Source organism: Podarcis melisellensis, assembly GCF_964234715.1.
Source record: "Podarcis melisellensis genome assembly, chromosome: 17".
Classification (NCBI taxonomy): Eukaryota; Metazoa; Chordata; class Lepidosauria; order Squamata; family Lacertidae; genus Podarcis; species Podarcis melisellensis.
Genome location: NC_138534.1, coordinates 8810574 through 8830115, shown reverse-complemented (window position 1 = coordinate 8830115; position 19542 = coordinate 8810574). Strand labels below are relative to the sequence as shown.

Sequence of the window (19542 nt, the reverse complement as noted above, 5' to 3'; positions counted from 1 at the left end):
TATCTACTGTGGAAAATCCACCAAATTCAATTTATTCTTTAAGAAAAAGCTCACATGAGAATCACAAGTTCAAAAAAGCCCTAGCTGAGCTCAACATAAGAAACAATCTGCTCAAATGTCAGTCCTTGTTTAACAAATGGGTACTGAGGCACTGAAAGGCAGCAGCTTGCTCAAGGTCGCATGACAGGACGAATGCAAAGTGGGCAGTAATTCCCACTCTTAGTGCTTAGTAACCTCAAGGGCTGCATTCAAAAGAACAGTAAATCATTAAAATGGCAGATAATCTGCAGTTATGGACACCTAATAAGCAACCAAGGCTATTGTCCTGGCTGGGTCCTGCGGCAGCAGAGAGCTTTTCATAGCATGACTGTTTGGCACAGTTACGTGCCAAAACAGCTTGCCTCCTAGACAATTTGGCAATGTTTGAACTGTGCGATTCCTCTATATTGCAACTTTCTATGCTTGCCATTACCCTCCCTAGCTCCTTTGCCATCTTAATGCTCTTTATCTCTATGCCTCCTGGTGGAGAAGTAAGTATTCTGTAGTGCCTGGTTTTGGTACGGCTTCAAATTCATGACAAATAATTGAGCTGAGCTGAAGAAACATTTGTTTAGAGTCCAGTCAGCAGCAATAGCTTTTAAAACCGTTGTGGCATCACCAAACCCCACTGCATTTGAGCCATGAGCAGCAAAGAGGAACCCTGCAGAAATGCATTCAGTTGCTGGTGGTAAAGGCCTGAAGTCCAGTGATAGCTCTCCCAAGGATGAGCGCATGGATGTCATGGGTCCCTGGGGAAAAAACAAAAGTAAGCGGTCTGAAAAAGTGGGCTTCCAAGTTTGATCCCTGGCATCCCTAGGTAGGGCAGAAAAGACCTGTTTCAAATCCCAGAGACACACCATTAGTGTAGACCCGTAGTTCCCACAGGGGGGCAATTTGATTTTTAAGGGGGGGGGTGCAATTCAAGAATGAATTAGACCATGTTAATGGCTTTTTAGGCTTCCTCCACATGAACAGGAGTTCACTTTTTGAATAATAAGAATTATATATCACAGGGGGGAGTGAATCAGGATTTTAGAGATGCTTAGGTGGGGCATGGCCAAAAAAAGGTTGGGAACAACTGGTGTAGACAATACAGATCTAAACAGACCAATGAACTGCATTCTTTTGCAGAATGCATGCCTAGATTTAGAGTTCTGATAGGTGGATGCTGTTACAGTGTGGTTTTTTTGGTATGGTGTTAGGGTAACTGTGAGCAAAGTGTCCACGATGTGGCTCCTTCCTATGCTGGCAATGTCTCTCTCCACAATGAAGGTAACATTAGCACAGAAAAGATCTCCATCACAGACTCTTTGCATGTGGTCTGGGCCCCTGATATTTCTCTAGTGGCTTGGACAGGGGCCTCTCTGCAGTGGCTCTCATGTCACTTGAGTAATGTTAGAATAGTTCCAACACTCCATGGATTTCCTTGATCCACTTTGTAGGGGGAAGGATTTGCATGGTGGTGTATGGTTTGGCAAGTTTCATACAGTATGTACCAAACAAATGGTGCCTTATAGTGCCTTAAGGGATACATCCAATAAAGAAAAAGGAAAGGAAAAGAAGATGGCTGTCTTTATGCTACAACCTTGCTAACAGTTCTTTTCCAATCCTCCGTATTTATTTTTTGATCCTAACAGAAGTTCCTCAAAACTGTGATCTTGCAGGAAGAAAGCCAGGAAACTAATTTACCTTCGTATGTGTTGACAGCCTCCAGGTTCATGACGTGCCTGATAACATGGTACTCGTCAGCGATTCCATTGCCCCCCAGCATGTCACGGGCTTGCCGGGCAATCTCCAGAGCTTTCCCGCAGGAATTCCGCTTCAGCATGGAGATCATCTCAGGGGTTGCTCTGGGAACACAGAGCAGATAACAGAATAGAGCAGGGAATTGGAAGATGGTTGGGAGCTTCTCTTTTAAAACCCCAAAAAGGACAATGCTTAACATGTTGTTAGGGACAATATTTGTGATTTGTTTTTATTTAAAAGGGAGAAACGGGAGATATGGGAGGGGTGCAGGGCAACAATTAATTCTACCACCTCAGGACATCACCACTTAATCCCTAACTTGTTCACCCTGGAAATATATGCATGTATTTTGAAATGCGATGAGTGCTCCTTATCCACAAACCAATCCCATACTTCTTCCAGTGAGTAAAACCCCTTAGGAGGAGAAAGATCAACCAAGTTCCCCCACCCCCCAGAACGGTCATTGCAGCAGGAACCAATTTTCTGCTTCCATTCATGCACACACTTACTTGTTTTCGTCTTTCAGGCGTCCCAGTTGTAGGCAAGCTTGTAAGCCAATAGTGATCTCTGTGAGCATGTCGGCCAGCTTCTTCTGGACAAGCTGGTTTCTTGCAAGGGGGACTTTAAACTGGGACCTACGAGACACCATTGGATGGCAAGGTGAAGTTGCTTTCCACTATTATACAGCTAAAGTTACAGAGTTGTAAAGATGGCTTTGGGAATGCATGCCAAACACAAGGAACTCGAGAAACATGTGATTATACACTCATATGCTATCTTCAGAAATCTGGCACCCCCTCCCCACCTCTTGAAACAGTACCTGTCCAAGGTGTACTGCCTGGCAGTTTGCATACAGAATTCAGCAGCTCCCAGCGCTCCCCAAGCGATGCCATAGCGAGCATTGTTCAAGCAGCCAAAGGGACCCTGTGGGAAGAGATTCAGGTAAGATATTGACCAGGGTTCCCTCAGTTCTCCTGCTTAGACTCCCTATGGATTAGCTTCTGGAACTCTAAATCTGAATGGAGCAACACTGAGGGCAATCCATAATGTTTGCCACCTTTTTAGATTTTTCATTTCCCCGGCTTTAGTCCCGTAAAATCAGTGTTAGTTTTTGGGGTGGGGAAAGGGGGTTGAAATGCGAAGGATATTCTCCGATAGCCATAGAAATGTATGCAAGAGATCTCCCAAATCAGTCGTCTTCCTATATGGAACTTCCCTCTTCTGACCTGATTTTTTTGAGGGGATGTTTCCCCATATTTATTGCAAACATTAGATCAACATGTTCGTTAATTTACAGTTTTTCATTTGAAATGCCTTGATCGAGCCTAACATTTTGCTAAATTTGGAATGGGTTTTAATCCTGCCTGTTAAGAATATGTTTGTGTTTTAGATTTTTCTTTGCTTTTTCTTATATGCTGGTTTCAGTGTATGTGTTTGTAAGCTGCTTTGAGTTACCTTGGTAAAAATAATAATTAACCAATAAGTTTAATGAATAATAATTTTAAAAATGCACTGGACTACCACCACCCATATCCAATAAATAAAAATCTGTTGTGCCCACTATGACACCCCATAACATATTTAAACACCTGGAATATGTCACTCTATTTATTAGTATAAACTCAGTCCTCATGGATCAGACCAAAGGCTAACCCAGGCTTCCTCAACCTCAGCCCTCCAGATGTTTTGAGACTACAATTCCCATCATCCCTGACCACTGGTCCTGCTAGCTAGGGGCTAGCTAGGCCAAAAACATCTGGTGGGCCAAGGTTGAGGAAGCCTGAGCTAACCAAATGCCTATGGAGAGCCTAAAATTTGGAAATAACTGCAACAGCCCACTCCCACTGTTGTTCTCCAGTAACTGGTATCTTTGAGGTAGCTTACAGTCATCATGACAATAAGCCATTGAAAGAGCAACCACCCATGAATTTGTCTAATTACAGTCATCTAAGTTAGAGGCCATCACCGCATCTTATGATAACAAATCCTAAAGATAACACTGTGAAGATGGGGTGGCCCTTTTGCAGTGTGTTCAAGAATGCAGTGAGTGATACTGATCCTGGTTTGCCACTGGGGTGGGGTTTGTGAGGGAAGGTTCAATGCTAGTGCCCTGCCCAATATATCCTCTGGAAGGCAGAATCAAAGTAACCATGAACAGGAAGGGATCTTACAGCAAGTCCGGACACATGGGGCAGCAGGTTTTCTTCAGGCACCTCCACATCCTCCATAACAATCATCCCCGTGACAGAGGCTCGCAGCGAAAACTTGCCCTCGATCTTTGGAGTGGAGAGACCCTTCATTCCACGTTCCAAGAGGAAACCCCGCACTTTGCCGTCCTCACACACAGCCCACACCACACAAAGATCGGCCACTGGAGAATTGGTGATCCTGAGAGGACAGCAAGCAGGTGTCAGATGTTTGGGTACACCACCCAGAGCAGGTCTTACAGAATGCCAAAGATTCTGGTCAACTAAATTTCAACCCAGGAGGCCAAAGAGGCCACTCAACAGGGAAAGCTAAGGCATGGAGACTATTCTCCAGGATGGGTAGCGGAGCTGAGTTGGGTATCCAACCTTCCCCAGAAAGCAATGTCTGAAGCCAGCTGTATAAGGCAGTATTTCCTCATAAAGGTAAAGGGACCCCTGACCATTAGGTCTAGTTGTGACTGACCCTGGGGTCGCGGTGCTCATCTGAGGGAGCCGGCGTACAGCTTCTGGGTCATGTGGCCAGCATGACTAAGCCGCTTCTGGCAAACCAGAGCAGCGCACGGAAACGCCGTTTACCTTCCCGCCAGAGTGGTACCTATTTATCTACTTGCACTTTTGATGTGCTTTCGAACTGCTAGGTTGGCAGGAGCAAGGACTGAGCAATGGGAGCTCACCCCGTCGCGGGGATTCGAACCGCCGACCTTCTGATCGGCAAGTCCTAGGCTCTGTGGTTTAACCCACAGCGCCACCCACATCCCTCCGTATTTCCTCATACTGGTATTTAAATCGTCTGATAAATCTAGACTGCTGCTGTTGCCTGCAGTCTGCTCTGCGTACCTCCCCTGCCCACTTGAGCACCATGACAGCTGCAGAGCTCACCAGGTCTTGGTGCCGTTGAGTGTGTAGGTCTTTCTGGAGGGGTTGTATTTGGCCCGGGTCTCCATGCCACCAGGATCACTCCCATGGTTAGGCTCTGTAAGCCCAAAACAGCCCAGCAACTCTCCCTTGGCTGTGGGGAGAAAGACATAATGAGCTACAGCTGCTCCCCAGAGCACCCCTTTCTTTCCCTTTCTGCCGTCGAGTCTCATGCTTCCCCCCACATCACTTTTCTGAAGACTGCGAGTGGACTGAAATCCCCACAGACATTTCTGAAAGAATGAATACAGTAGTCGGAAAATCTGTCAGTTCCTGGATCTCAGCATTTACAGCACAAACCATACAATTTCTAATCAGAAGGAAAGCCTATTGAACTGAATGGGGCTTATGTCCAGGTAAGTGGGGTTAGGACTGAAGCCTAAGTTAAGTAAAAGACAATGAAGGCAAAAGAAAAACAGGCCACAGTCTAGAAATGCAACTAAATTCTGATCTCTCACATCCAGCATCTGAACCCTACCCACTCACCCAGCCTTGGCAAGTATTTTTGCCTCTGATCTTCTGTCCCATATGCATATATAGGGTGCATCACCAAAGATGATTGTACACTCATGACCGAACGGTAGCTGCTGTCCACTCTCTCAATCTCCCTTGCCAGGAGTCCATATGCCACGTAGGTGGTTCCTGCACAGCCATAGCCTAAGAGAAGAAGATGCACAGATTTAGCAAGTGAGCCATGAGTTCAAAGCGCATCTTGCGCCACCAACTCCTGACAAGGATTGTGGGGGCAGTGGGGGGGACGACAAAAGGAGAACAATGTTATTGCAGTTTAGGGACTGCAATGCCTCAGAGTTGCTTATTTTTGCCCTTTAAAATACTCCAATATTTTATGCAGCTGTACTGTATATTTATAAGGAATGTGGGCGGCGCTGTGGGTTAAACCACAGAGCCTAGGGCTTGCTGATCAGAAGGTCGGCGGTTTGAATCCCCACAACAGGGTGAGCTCCCGTTGCTAGGTCCCTGCTCCTGCCAACCTAGCAGTTTGAAAGCACGTCAATAGTGCAAGTAGATAAATAGGTACCGCTCCAGCAGGAAGGTAAACGGTGTTTCCGTGCGCTGCTCTGGTTCGCCAGAAGTGGCTCAGTCATGCTGGCCACATGACCTGGAAGCTGTACGCCGGCTCCCTCGGCCAATAAAGTGAGATGAGCGCCGCAACCCCAGAGTTGGCCATGACTGGACCTAATGGTTAGGGGTCCCTTTACCTTTACCTTACTGTATATTTATAAAGCAGCATGCAAACAACATAAAGCAAATACATTTTCAACCAGTTTTAGAACAGCAAAAATGTTTCACTAGCTCACTAAAAATAATGAGCCCCAACACTTCCAAAGTAATTAAATGATCAGCAGCTACAGGGCTCCATAAACCCCAATTTGTTTTGTGTTTTTTTTAGAAAGGAGGATAACATCACCATCATCACATCAACAGGAGCACAACCAGATCACACCAGCCATTTCTTCAGACACTATAAAAGAGCCACATGGCATTACCTCTGATAGTAGGGCCCAGGACACCCAGTTCCCCCATTTCTGACACAATTTCCCGGTGAAAGACTGCAAAAATAGAGAAGGAAAGGAATTAAGGGAGAATGGAAAATATAGATAGCAAAACTGTAGGCAGAACCTGCTATGAGTACTACATCTTCATGCCTCTTTTCTGGCCCACAGAGCCCTGGTCTTCAATGCTGTGTCTAACAGCATGGGAGTGATGCAATGACTGTTTCTAAATTGCTACTAGTAGCGCATGAAGGATGGTCGGCACATGAAGTGTGGGAACCCCTTTAAAGCAACTGTTCTACAGGCTTCTGCCATAAGTACAAAATGGCTTAGAGCCACACAAAGCCCGCACCACCCAGATGCAGCATTTATTATATTATAACGGATACAACACTTGAAGGTCGTGCAAGATGCTCTACAAAAAAAAAAAAATCAACACAAATTCAACAAAATGATTAAAAACTAAAAACAAAAAAACCCCTGAGAAATATTTAACTCCTGGAGCCTTCGAGGGTGATAAGCCAGTCTCATTTTTGGTGTTGATCCAAAACACACAGCAGGGATCGTGGATCCTTTCAGGGCCCCATCAAATCAGCCCATTGAATTAGTAACTCTGTGGTTAGCTATTAAACGCACTGGCACATTAATGTGGAAGATGAAACAAGCCATTCCCCACCTTTAGGGAAGGGGCAGTATCCTGCACCAACTCACATAGCACAATGTACCAGGCTACAAGTACTCAATAAATACTTGAAAAACAAACAAACCATACCTTCGTTTCGATTGGCCATGAGGATCCTAGGCATCAACTTTTCCTGGCAATAGGTGCGAAATGAGTCCCGAATCATTATTTCTTCCGGAGACAGGAGCCTCTCCAACTGCAAGGCATCTCGCCAGTCAAACTGGGCTCTTGGGCCTGGAGAAGAAAGACAGAAAGCTCAGCTCAAAGAAGTTATCTCGCTGCTGGTGGCAGGGGGCAGGTACCAGTAAGAAAAGTCCTTCCCCTAACACTTTTAACCGCTGAGCTCACAGCTGCCTATTTGGGCAGAGATCACAACAAATAAACACTTCATTGCGGCACAGCCTACATCTGAAGCAGCAATGTGGTGCCATCCCAGATGTTGCTGGACAACATCTCCCACCTCCCTTGAACGTTGGCTTTGCTGGCTGGGGGATGGTGGAGTTGGAGTCAAGCAGGAACATCTGGCTATCCCTGGTATACACACTAACCTGGGAGCAAGCCCCACTGAATTCAGTGCAGCTTACTTCTAAGCAGACATGCATAGTATTGTTCTGTTAAAGTTGCTGACAGCTGTAATCATCGTAGCATCTTCAGGTAATGGCTTGCATCTTCCATAAATTCTGAGCATTACAAGGACAGGATATCTGGGCTCGACCACTGACCAAAATACAGTGACAAAGCAGGCTTTTAACAGTTGCTGACCTCCTATGACAGTGGCGGCGAACCTTTTGGAGACCGCGTGCCCAAACTGCAACCCAAAACCTACTAATTTATCACAAAGTCCCAACACTGCAATTTAATATGGGATAATAATTAATATACCGTAATAAAATGAGCTGGGGGGGCTTCCCTGCGTTGTTGAGCTTCTGGGGGCATTGCCCAGAGTCTTTGGGGGGGGGTTCCAAGACTTGCAGAGCTTTGGGGGGGGGGGCTTGGATCACAGTTGTTTTTTGGGGGGAGAAAAACACATGCATTATAAACGCTTCCTGTGGCACTTGGAGCAGAAACAACACATAGAGCTCGGGGGGGCATTGCCCAGAGTTTTTTGGGGGGATTGCCAAGACTAGCAGAGCTTTTTTGGGCAGCTTGGATCACAGTTGTTGTTGTTTTTTTTGGGTGGGGGGAGAAAAACACACACACTGGCAAGTGCTCAAGGATAGCAGGCAGCATCCAATCAACGAAAACCCTTGACAAAGCCACCAATCACAGAAACTACAGCCTGCTGGCTGCAAAAAAATCCCACCAATCGCGGGGGGGGGGGCAGGGAGACAGGAATACACCTGTTTTACAAACTGCCTCTAAGCTGCTGCAGCGGGGTGGGAGCAGTTTACTCATGAGGAGGCGTGGGGGGAAGCTGCTGCCCAATTTGAAAACCCCAAACAACGGCACTGTGATGGCGCATGCCAACAGAAAGGGCTCTGCGTGCCCACTCTGGCACCATAGGTTTGCCACCACTGTCCTATGAGAACTACGAGTTCATCTTTCTAAAGAGACCCAACAGGTCCACATGGGATGATACACAGTTGGGTGAAGGGGAGAGCGGGGTAATCAAAACTCAGGGAGTTCAGTTAGCGAGATGCTGTTATTTTATACAGTAGCACTGGAAGACGGGTGCACACGGCCTTTTGTTGTTTAGTCGTTTAGTCGTGTCCGACTCTTCGTGACTCCATGGACCAGAGAACGCCAGGCACCTCTGTCCTCTACTGCCTCCCGCACACGGCCTACCAAACATTAATTCTTAAGTGGAGCAGGACTGAGAGAAGGGAGGAACATTGCAGGAGACGACGCGGTGGCTGGAAGTCCAAATATGGAGCTTTAAATCAAAGGTCATCCCATTCCACAAGCCAACTGAAACATGCATACCTTTCTCTTCTCTCCCAGAGGGCCTTGCTTCTTTTTCTGCAATATAAGCAACAATATAATGCAATTTCCCAGCACAGTGAACCCCTCCATCCCCCAGCCCCCAGCCGCAATAATGTAGGTTTGTAAGAGTGACACTCAGCCCTGAAAGCAGCTAAGAGAGGCCACCATCTTCAGGACTCGCCCTCTCCAACACAATCTGCCCTGTACACCTTCGGGCCAAAATTAAGATTTAAAAGGGGTCTGGGTGGCAGCTGCATTTTTTCCCCCATGGGAGGGAAAAGAAACGAGCGGACATTATTATCTCTCCCACCTTCCCCTCAATATTGCACCCGTTCAGGTATCCCTTTTAGCACAAGTTGCCCACTTACCCTTTTGCACAGCTGAGCTGGTGGCCTGTGCACGGACCTCGCACGGGCCTGTCACACAACGGCTGCATTGCAAAAGCCTCCTGGCAGGTAACCTCAGCGCCATTAGGACGAGTTCCTGAAGGAGGTCGGTGAAACAAGATTGTAAGGCCACAGGTTCTGGAGGGCTCCCTGCCAATTGCAGCATTACCTCTCGCCATGCTGAAAGATTAAAAGCAGGCAATGGTGCTAGCTGGCCATTCCATTCCCCAATAAGACATCTTTGGGCAGGCTTATCCCTAACGCCAGTAACTTGCCCAAAAGTAAGTGGCTGAAACGCCTGATGCAATGAGCAAAGATCTTCTGTTCTCAGTTTGGGGAGAGGAAGGAGGCCTGGATGGATCTCTCTCGCGCAACCAACCCAAACAAACGCACGGAGCTCAGCAAAGAAGGGCCCAGCCGGGCCACGGTTAGCATGGAGCCCCCCAGAAGAGGAATCCCGCCCTCCCGTTCTGCCATTGCAAATGCACAGTCAACAAGGTTGCCGCTTTTCACCTCGGCTTAGCGCGGCGCTCTTGTTCTGTGAGCTCGCAAAGCGGCGGCAAGCAAGCAGCAAGGTCGCCTCGCGTCCCTTCCAGGTTCACTGCAAACACCTTCTTAGGCCAAAATGCTGCTGCTGCTGCTGCCTTGTCTTCCGGGCGGCAGGAGAGGGAGGGCTTCTCCGCCATTGGCTCGGCAGAGGAGGCGTTTGCTCGCGACGCCGCCTTGCTTTGCCCGCCTGGGCAGGAGGAGGAGGCGGAGGAGGCGGGCGCGCTGCCAGCCTCGCTTGCATCTCCTGCCAAATCGTCTCTCTCTCTCTCTCTCTTCACCTGCCACGCAGGAGACTCCGTCCACCTGATGAAGTAGAGCCAGGGGTCAGCAAAGTTTTTCAGCAGGGGCCGGTCCACTGTCCCTCAGACCTTGTGGGGGGGGCGGACTATATTTGGGGGGGAATGAAGAATTTGGATTTGATACCCCGCTTTATCATGAACGAATTCCTATGCCCCACAAATAAACCCAGAGAAGCATGTTAAATAAAAGGACACATTCTGCTCATGTAAAAACACCAGGCAGGCCCCACAAATAACCCAGAGAGGCATTTTAAATAAAAGCACACATTCTACTCATGTAAAAACATGCTGATTCCCGGACCGTCCGCGGGCCGGATTTAGAAGGCGATTGGGCCAGATCTGGCCCCCGGGCCTTAGTTTGCCTACCCATGAAGTAGACTCTAAGTAACAAATTTGCTCGTCTTTAAGGCAGCTCCCCATTTATGGAATGATCTCCCCAGGGAGTCTCTCTTGGAGCCGTCATGGCATAGGGCCCCACTCTACTGGGGCCCCCAAAAATTTTTAAAGGGAAAAAACATGGATGTACATTTCCAAAATATAAGATAAACTTCATAATTTTATTTCACTTCAACAATTACTTTGATAAAATACAATTTTTGTTATGTGCAAATGGCTTTAGATACTTATTAGGTCCATAAATTACCATATAGCATATATTCAACAACAAAAAAACCAACGACAATTTGTTGTTGACAAAGGACAGCTGGACATATGAAGGGCCCCATTATGTTCAATAGCTTAGGACCTCACCAAACCTAAATCCCGCCCTGATCTTTAGGCACAAAACAGCAACAATAATTTGTTATTTATTTCCCAGCCACTCTGAGCGGCTTCCAACAAAATATTAAAAATACAATTCCATAACTGTCAACGTTTCCCTTTTTTAAAGGGAAATTCCCTTATTCCAAATAGGATTCCTTGCAAGAAAAGGGAAAAGTTGCAATTCTAATATTCTTAGATTAACATCCTAAGGCAGAGGTTTTCAACCTTTTTGAGTCCACGGCTCCCTTGACCAACTCCATTCTTTCTGCGGCACCCCTGCTCAGGAGTCCAGTTACACCACCCCTTGCCTGTAGAGCTGGCAGCTTCTCACCCTTTTTAAAAACCCCTTCCTTGTGGAGGGTTCCCTCAGCCTTCTCTCCCCTATCCTTGGGCAGCCGTAGCTGCCACCCCTGATATCTGAGCTGACTCCCCACCCCAAAGAGAGGTCCCTCCTCACACTGCCCCACAGGGGCCTGGGAAGCACCCCTGACCAGCCCCAGAGGCACCATTCGCCTGTGGAGCTTGTAGCCAGGGCTGCTGCAACAAACAGCTGTGCAAGCCTTTGGGAGGCCGAGATGGGAGAGGGCATCAGAGGAGGGAAGGAAAGAAGGACATAGTGCAGTGTTGCCCGCGGCACCCTGAGCAACTTTCAACGCACCCCAGGGTGCCACAGCACACTGGTTGAAAACCCTGGTTCTAAGGCCTTTCAAATGCATTTGTAGGGGGTTATTGGTTTTTTTTTTGTTTTTGTTTTATTATGTATTTTGTGCTTTTATTTTGTATTTTTATGCTGCGAGCTGCCGAGATCTTCAAATGAAGGACAGTATTTCAATTTAAAGCAAACAAACAAACAAACAAATACCCATAAATAAGTTACAGGTAGGAAGCTGTGTTGGTCTGCCGTAGTCGAAACAAAATAAAAAAAAATCCTTCCAGTAGCACCTTAGAGACCAGTTAAGTTTGTTATTGGTATGAGCTTCTGTGTGCATGCACACTTATTCAGATACACTGAAACAGAAGTCCACAGACCATTGTATATAGTGAGAGGGTGGGGAGGGGTATTACTCAGAAGGGTGGTGGGAATGGGTGATTGGCTGATGGGTGTGGTAAACCTGTTAACGACTGCAATTGGTCTTACAGGAAAAAGCAATGGGTGAGATGGCTAAAAATAGGCATATCATGTATAATGAGATAAGAATCCAATATCTCTATTCAGAGCAGGTCTCTGCATGGTTTTAAGTTTGGTAATAAGTTGCAATTCAGCAGCTTCTCTTTCCAGTCTATTTCTGAAATTCCTTTGTAGTAAAACAGCTACTTTGAGATCTTGCATAGAATGTCCTGGGAGATTGAAGTGTTCTCCTACTGGTTTCTCTGTCTTGTGATTCCTGATATCAGATTTATGTCCATTTATCCTTTGGCGTACGATTTGACCTGTTTGTAAAATATAGAGAGCTGAAGGGCACTGTTGGCATTTGATGGCATACACAATGTTAAATTAATTATCATAGAATCCAGATGGGATTGGTCTGATTTTTTTCCATTCACCTTTCTTTCGTTTCTAGAACAGTCAGTGTTCAGGAGGAGTGGTATTGCTATATTATTTAATTTGGTTTCACATCATCACTGAAGGCAACAATTGCCACATTTTGCACTGTGGATAACTGTTTTAAAGCACGGGCCGGGGAGTGCATGTGCACTGGGCACACCCTTTGTGCTGGAAAACGTCATCCCAGCAGCAGCTGACAGTGTGAACCATGGTCCTATTCTGTAGTGTTTGCCAGTGTGGCTAATGGTGTGCCCTGATTTCACAATTGCCAGCAATGGGAAGGACCTAGCGCTGACCTCTTCTGTGGTTAGGGCAGGAAGGGATAGGGACAGGGAGGAGGAGATGGTACCGTTCAGCCACCAAGTTACCCGTATTTTTCACTCCATAAGATGCACCAGACCACAAGACGCACCTAATTTTTGGAGGAGGAAAACAAGAAAAAAAATATATTCTGAATCTCAGAAGCCAGAACAGCAAGAGGGATTGCTGCGCAGTGAAAGCAGCAATGCCTCTTGCTGTTCTGGCTTCTGGGATAGCTGCGCAGCCTGCATTCGCTCCATAAGACGCACACACATTTCCCCTTACTTTTTAGGAGGGAAAAAGCTAGTCTTATAGAGCAAAAAATATGGTATATACCGAAGGTCAGGGGTGGCCCATGCAAAAGTTGAGGTAAAGCCATTTGCTTCAGGTGGCAGGCAGATCTGGCTCTAGCCCTCACTGTGGCATGGCTGCCAGCCCCGCTATGGCTTCTCCCATGCCACCTATTGTCTTCCCTGCTGCCACTGCCCACAGTGGCAAAATGCTTCATGCTGAAGGATGGGCATTTATATCTGGGTCTCCATGATCCTAGTCCAGAGGTAGGCAACCTAAGATCCAGGGACCAGATGTGGCCCAATTGCCTTCTCAATCCAGCCCTCGGACGGTCCAGGAATCAGTGTGTTTTTACTTGAGTAGAATGTGTCCTTTTATTTAAAATGCATCTCTGGGTTATTTGTGGAGCATAAGAATTCATTCATTTTTTAAAAAATAATAATAGTCTCCCCCCCCCAGGGTCTGAGGGATAGTGGACCGGCCCCTTGCTGAAAAAGTTTACTGACCCCTGTAACCTAGTCCAGTACGCTAACCACTGCACCACACTGTCTCTCAAAAGCTGGCCTATTGTTCTCTTGCCAGTGTGGTGTAGTGGTTAAGAGGGGTAGACTCGTATTCTGGTGAACCGGACTTGCGTCTCCGCTCCTCCACATGCAGCTGCTGGGTGACCTTGGGCTAGTCACACTTCTCTAAAGTCTCTCAGCCCCACTCACCTCACAGAGTGTTTGTTGTGGGGGAGGAAGGGAAAGGAGAAGGTTAGCCGCTTTGAGAGTCCTTAGGATAGTGATAAAGTGGGATATCAAATCCAAACTCTTCTTCTTCTTGCCCTTAGGATCAAGTTGTATCTAGCTGGGCGAGGCTTTGGCCCATTGATTCCTTCTATCTAGGAGTTTTACTAGCTAGTTGTTTCTATGGCAGCACAGAAGGTGTGGGAGATAACATGTAGGTTTGTTTGTTTTTAAGCACCAGTTATTACATGAAACAGACATGCCAATAACAAAAACGGAGACATACTCTTTCTCACAAAGTCTATTTCCAAGCATTTATTAGAAGTTATTTACTGTATCCATCTAACTATACCACTTGTAAGTTCTTTGTAAACATTTATTTCATTTCAATCATACTTGCAAAGCAGCCCCTCAGACCCATCTGAGATACATATTTCTAGGGTCCGTCCTATTCTGCTCACTGTAATTTGTTTTAAACTGGTTTTAATTAAGCTGTTGTAACCCACCCTGGGACCTTATGGTGAAGGACAGGTAAGAAATAATAAATAGTAATAGTAATAATAGTACCTAATGTGCAGGTATATTACATTATATGAATATATGAATAATATCAGCTGCTCTCGAAAGCAAATTGGGTCCAGAAGATGCATTGAAAGGACCTGGGCTCTGAGACTCCTGGGTAATATATTGCCGCAGACTAGCATTCCCCTGGAAAGACATTTGCAGGTTGCTTTAAGAGAAAACCAAGATCTTGGATTAGCAGCTTGCTTTAGGCTTATATCTGGATGCCTCAGAAGGGCCTGGTAGCAAGCTGTGGTGATATTAAAACTAGCGTGGAGAGTGAGGGGGGATAAATTGCTCCTGTGAAGAGATAAGCCTTGCAGGCAGAGTTATGCTGCCCAACTTCAACATGGTGAGCTCTGAAGATTAAAAAAGATCTGAAGCCCGGCTGAACAGGCTTGGAAGCAAAATGGGGTTGCTTTACTCCTATTTCTGCTGATGCTTCAAAGCAGGGATGGGAGATATTCCACAAAGGCGCTTGTTTGGAAAATATCTGAGCCCATGAGCTCCTGAAGAAGAGAAACTCTAGAGCAGGAGAGGGCAATCTCTACCAGTAGCTCACAGATATTAATATAATGAGACGGGGCAGATCTGCAAGGAGAGGAGTGGGTCTCTTAAAGCCAACATGATGGGTATTCCAGGTCGTGTCTTGGGAGGTGTAGCCGGCTTGGCAGTGGCCACGATTGGTGTCCCAGCAGCACTGGGAGCAGCAGGCTTCACTGTAGCTGGAATTGTAGCTGGCTCTCTGGCTGCAAAAATGATGTCGGCAGCGGCCGTCGCCAATGGTGGAGGAGTAGCAGCTGGGAGCGCTGTTGCCGCACTCCAGTCAATCGGTGCTGCTGGGCTGTCCGCTGCTACCACAGCTGCAGTGACAGCTGGTGGAGCACTGCTGGCTACCATCTTCCCTTAAGAAGAAGACACACATACACAGAGGCCATATCTACTTGGAAAAGCGGTACTTGGAAAATTATGCTTTGCTGTCAACGACATAACTCACTTGATTTACCTTCAGTAAAATGTGATTTTAATCAATGCTATGTTATTCCTATTGGCCAAAATGTGCAAAAACAAATAAAGCTTTGAGAATACAAAGCTTGAAACCACAGTTCAAGAAGGACACTGACAAACTGGAACGTGTCCAGAGGAGGGCAACCAAAATGGTCAAAGGCCTGGAAACGATGCCTTATGAGGAACGGCTAAGGGAGCTGGGCATGTTTAGCCTGGAGAAGAGGAGGTTAAGGGGTGATATGATAGCCATGTTCAAATATATAAAAGGATGTCACATAGAGGAGGGAGAAAGGTTGTTTTCTGCTGCTCCAGAGAAGCGGACACGGAGCAATGGATCCAAACTACAAGAAAGAAGATTCCACCTAAACATTAGGAAGAACGTCCTGACAGTAAGAGCTGTTCGACAGTGGAATTTGCTGCCAAGGAGTGTGGTGGAGTCTCCTTCTTTGGAGGTCTTTAAGCAGAGGCTTGACAACCATATGTCAGGAGTGCTCTGATGGTGTTTCCTGCTTGTCAGGGGGTTGGACTCGATGGCCCTTGTGGTCTCTTCCAACTCTATGATTCTATGAATATAATGAGATGGGGTTGTATATTGCCAGAAACTGAGTATAAGCAGTAGGGTTGCAATTCCCCCCCCCCCTCTGTGTGTGTGTGTGTGTGTGTGTGTGTGTGAGAGAGAGAGAGAGAGAGAGAGAGAGAATCTCTCTGCTGTTAATTGTTGCACAACATGAAGAAAATATTCAGCACACAGTTGCTGCACCTGCATGATGGTCAAATCTGGACGTGTTGATTTTCTGCCTATCAACATATTAAAAGCACACACCATTCTTCAGCAAGGAGAAAAAGGAAGAGACATTCCTTCATAGCACGGGCATTATCCATTATATCTCAGGCTAGCCCTTATCACTCCTCAGTTGCCTGGCTGAGTGGAAAATGGTACCATTTATCTACATGTATACAGAGTTGCTGATAAACATCTGTACCCAGCAAGCACATCTATTTTGGCCGGGCTTTTGCTCAAGTTTAGAGGGCACCACGAAACAAGTTATACACGGGTGAAACACCAAACACTGCAAATTGAAGAGTGTTTGACTTGTTATATAGTAAAGGCTGAGTGGGGTTATGAAAACGAAAGATTGACGATACAGTAAGCCTGCGAACGGGACTGGCAACCTTGGGGTTAAGAATGGAGGGCTCTAAATGCAAATATGAAGAGGGGCATGTGATGGGCACAAGATAGACCCTGAGAGAGCTGGAAAGGGGTTAGAGAGGGAGGGATAGAAACAGAAGGACTACAAGTAGGATGGTTAACTAGCTAGAGAAGGAGACTTAGAGAATGAGAAAAGCAGGGCAGAGAAAAGCCAGAGCTTACCCGTAACTCTTATTCCAGCGCAAGGCAGGAAAACAAAAAGGGACTTATTTGGGGGAAGGGGCTGGTAAATCATCCCAGGTTCCAGGCTACTCAGGTTTCCTGAATGGCTTTCAACTGAGCACTTGGGCGGGTTTGGATAGGGGGATCCAAAGTTGCCTTTTCCGCAAGTCCCTAACTAAAATGTAAAAAAAGGAAAAGAAATTTAAAAAAGGAAAAGCCTGTACAGTGGTACCTCAGGTTACATACGCTTCAGGTTACATACGCTTCAGGTTACAGACTCCGCTAACCCAGAAATATTACCTCGGGTTAAGAACTTTGCTTCAGGATGAGAACAGAAATTGTGCAGTGGCAGCGCAGTGGCAGCAGGAGGCCCCATTAGCTAAAGTGGTGCTTCAGGTTAAGAACAGTTTCAGGTTAAGAACAGACCTCCAGAAAAAAATAAGTTCTTAACCTGAGGTACCACTGTATCACTGGCGGGGCAATGCTATTGGGTGACAGAGAGAAAGTGGAATTCCTCAGTACCTGCTTTCTCCCAAAAGGAAGACTGTGCCCAATCTGATGATGAGAGAATAAACCAATTGCCTTCTCAATCCGGCCTGCAGACGGTCCGGGAATCAGCGTGCTTTTACATGAGTAGAATGTGTCCTTTTATTTAAAATGCATCTCTGGATTATTTGTGGGGCATAGGAATTTGTTCATATTTTTTTTCCAAAATATAGTCCAGCCCACCACATGGTCTGAGGGATGGTGAACTGGCCCATCACTTTAAAAGGTTGCTGACCCCTGTTCTAGAAGCTACACTAAAAGCAGGGGGAAAAACTCTTCTTATGCTTAAATATTAATATCTTTTTCATCTTGAAACATTGCACAGGTACAATTTGGTTTTCTGCTCAAAATGGTGCCAAGCCTCTCCTCGCCCTTCAGCTGTTGCTAGGCTACAGTTTTATTCATCCTTTACCAATAGCTGGAGTTGATATTGGAGTCCAACAATATATGGAAGACCACAGGTTTCCCACCTCTTGACTTTTTCAAACAATGCATAAATATGTGACACAGTCCACACGCAAAACAATCTTCTATACAGTTTCAGCTGCAAAAATTGGCAGGATAATTGGCAAATAATGGAAGACCGTGTGGAAAGTGTCATTATCAAATCTGTACATTTAAGAAAGGGTCCCAAAAGGTTAAGCCAAGGTCCCTACTACATTTTGAACTCAGCAGCGTTCTTATGAAGGTGAAATCAACAACATATCTTGTTGTGATACCAAGAAATGCATTGTGGAATAAGCTTTTAATAAATTAGAGTCTATGTAGAAAGTATAATCCTCAGTTACAGGCCTATATGCATGGTGGTAAGGGGCTCTGCGGAGAGTTAAAAGTAATAAATAAATAAATATGGGGAATCTTTGGCCCTCCAGGCTTTGCTGAATAAGAACTTTCATTAGCCCCAGCAAGTGTGGCCAATAGCCCGGGAGGTTGGGAGCTGTAGTTCAGCTGGAGGGCCAAAGGTTCCTCACATCGGCAGTAAAATGAAATACAAAAAGTATAGAAATTAACAATTCAATTAGACCTAGGGCCTATTCAAAATAATCAAGGAGATCCAGGAAACCGGCAATACAACCACAGTGACAAAGAAATCATTGTTTCTATTCAGAACCAAATGAATGGAGTTGAACATTTTGATAACCAGCAGTTTAGCAGTTCAGCAGTTTAACCTTATAGTCCCACCTTTAAATTCCTTTGGCCAAGTATGCTCACCTGCTCACTGAGAATTCCATATTACTTTCCTCTTGATGAGCCTTAGCAAGTTCCTAGTCTAAGAATAAATTTATTTTTTCTCAAAAAGGATGCTTTAGTATTTAGAACAGGGAATCCTGGATTCTTACTTTTTTTAAAAGTTACGTGCCTTTATTAAAGCTGGTTACATGCCTCAGGATATTTCCCTCATTCTTTTCACCTGTGCATTATAAGATTGCTCACTTTTCTATGAGTAAGCCCCATAAAAGTCAATGGGACTTACTTTTGAGTAAACAGGCATGAGGTTGTATTGTAAAGCAAGTTTACTCAGAAGTCTGTGAGTTTGGAACTGCAGCTTTCAGTGGGAGAGAATACAAACTGATAGACTTTAAAGTGCCTCAACTTTCTTAATTGCTTCAGATGCCTCGGGGTTAATATTTACGCATCCCAAACATAAATTTGTGATTAGTTTGCAGTGGGGTCTACCATCTAACTGAGCTGGATCATTTGGATTTTAAACCACCTGGCCACATTGAGTTACATGGGACAGACACAAAATTAAATTCAACTTTTCTAATAGCTTTGAAGGTTGTTAGGCTGCAACCCTATACATACTTACTCTGAAGTAAACCCAATTTAAATGATTACATGTACTTCAAATTCAACTTTTCTGATAGCTTTTCAACTTTTCTAAATTCAACTTTTCTAATAGCTTTGAAGGTTGTTAGGCTGCAACCCTATACATACTTACTCTGAAGTAAGCCCAATTTAAATGATTACATGTACTTCTGTGTAAAGATGAGCGTGAATTTCACCAAACAAGATATTTAAAGAAAATCACCAATAACCATGCAGCAAAATAGCTGAACATCATTATCCCAGCTCCGCCTCGTTCCTTAGGCAGCCCCACCCACCTTGCTCCTGATTGGTGCTGATAGACCCATTTAATCTTCTCCGCTCTCTCCAAACTGGCAAAT

At 45.6% G+C, this 19542-nt stretch overlaps 1 protein-coding gene across 2 annotated transcripts; it reads right to left on the bottom strand.

Annotated features, from left to right (window-relative positions):
- On the bottom strand, positions 1 to 10101 carry GCDH (glutaryl-CoA dehydrogenase). 2 transcript variants are annotated; one of them, XM_081894462.1, is made up of 12 exons: positions 9926 to 10101; positions 9395 to 9509; positions 9027 to 9062; positions 7194 to 7337; positions 6416 to 6478; positions 5394 to 5564; positions 4872 to 5001; positions 3957 to 4173; positions 2606 to 2709; positions 2295 to 2420; positions 1729 to 1889; positions 1 to 788 (listed from the first exon to the last, which is right to left on the bottom strand). In XM_081894462.1, exons 2-12 carry the CDS (start codon positions 9495 to 9497, stop codon positions 715 to 717), a joined length of 1329 nt encoding a protein of 442 aa, XP_081750588.1. In that variant the 5' UTR covers positions 9498 to 9509; positions 9926 to 10101; the 3' UTR covers positions 1 to 714. The 2 variants fall into 2 exon arrangements, with proteins under 2 accessions (XP_081750588.1, XP_081750587.1); XM_081894461.1 differs by lacking the exon at positions 9926 to 10101 and having other exon boundaries at positions 9395 to 9533.
- Positions 10102 to 19542: the final 9441 nt, after the last annotated feature.

Excerpts from the sequence above, each read along its gene's own strand:
- GCDH (XM_081894462.1), bottom strand. The coding sequence starts at position 9,497 with ATGGCGCTGAGGTTACCTGCCAGGAGGCTTTTGCAATGCAGCCGTTGT. Across the intron at positions 9,063-9,394 it reads CAGCTCAGCTGTGCAAAAGG|AAAAAGAAGCAAGGCCCTCT; the intron begins GTAAGTGGGCAA and ends CTTATATTGCAG. Across the intron at positions 5,565-6,415 it reads CCTGGGCCCTACTATCAGAG|GCTATGGCTGTGCAGGAACC; the intron begins GTAATGCCATGT and ends TTCTTCTCTTAG.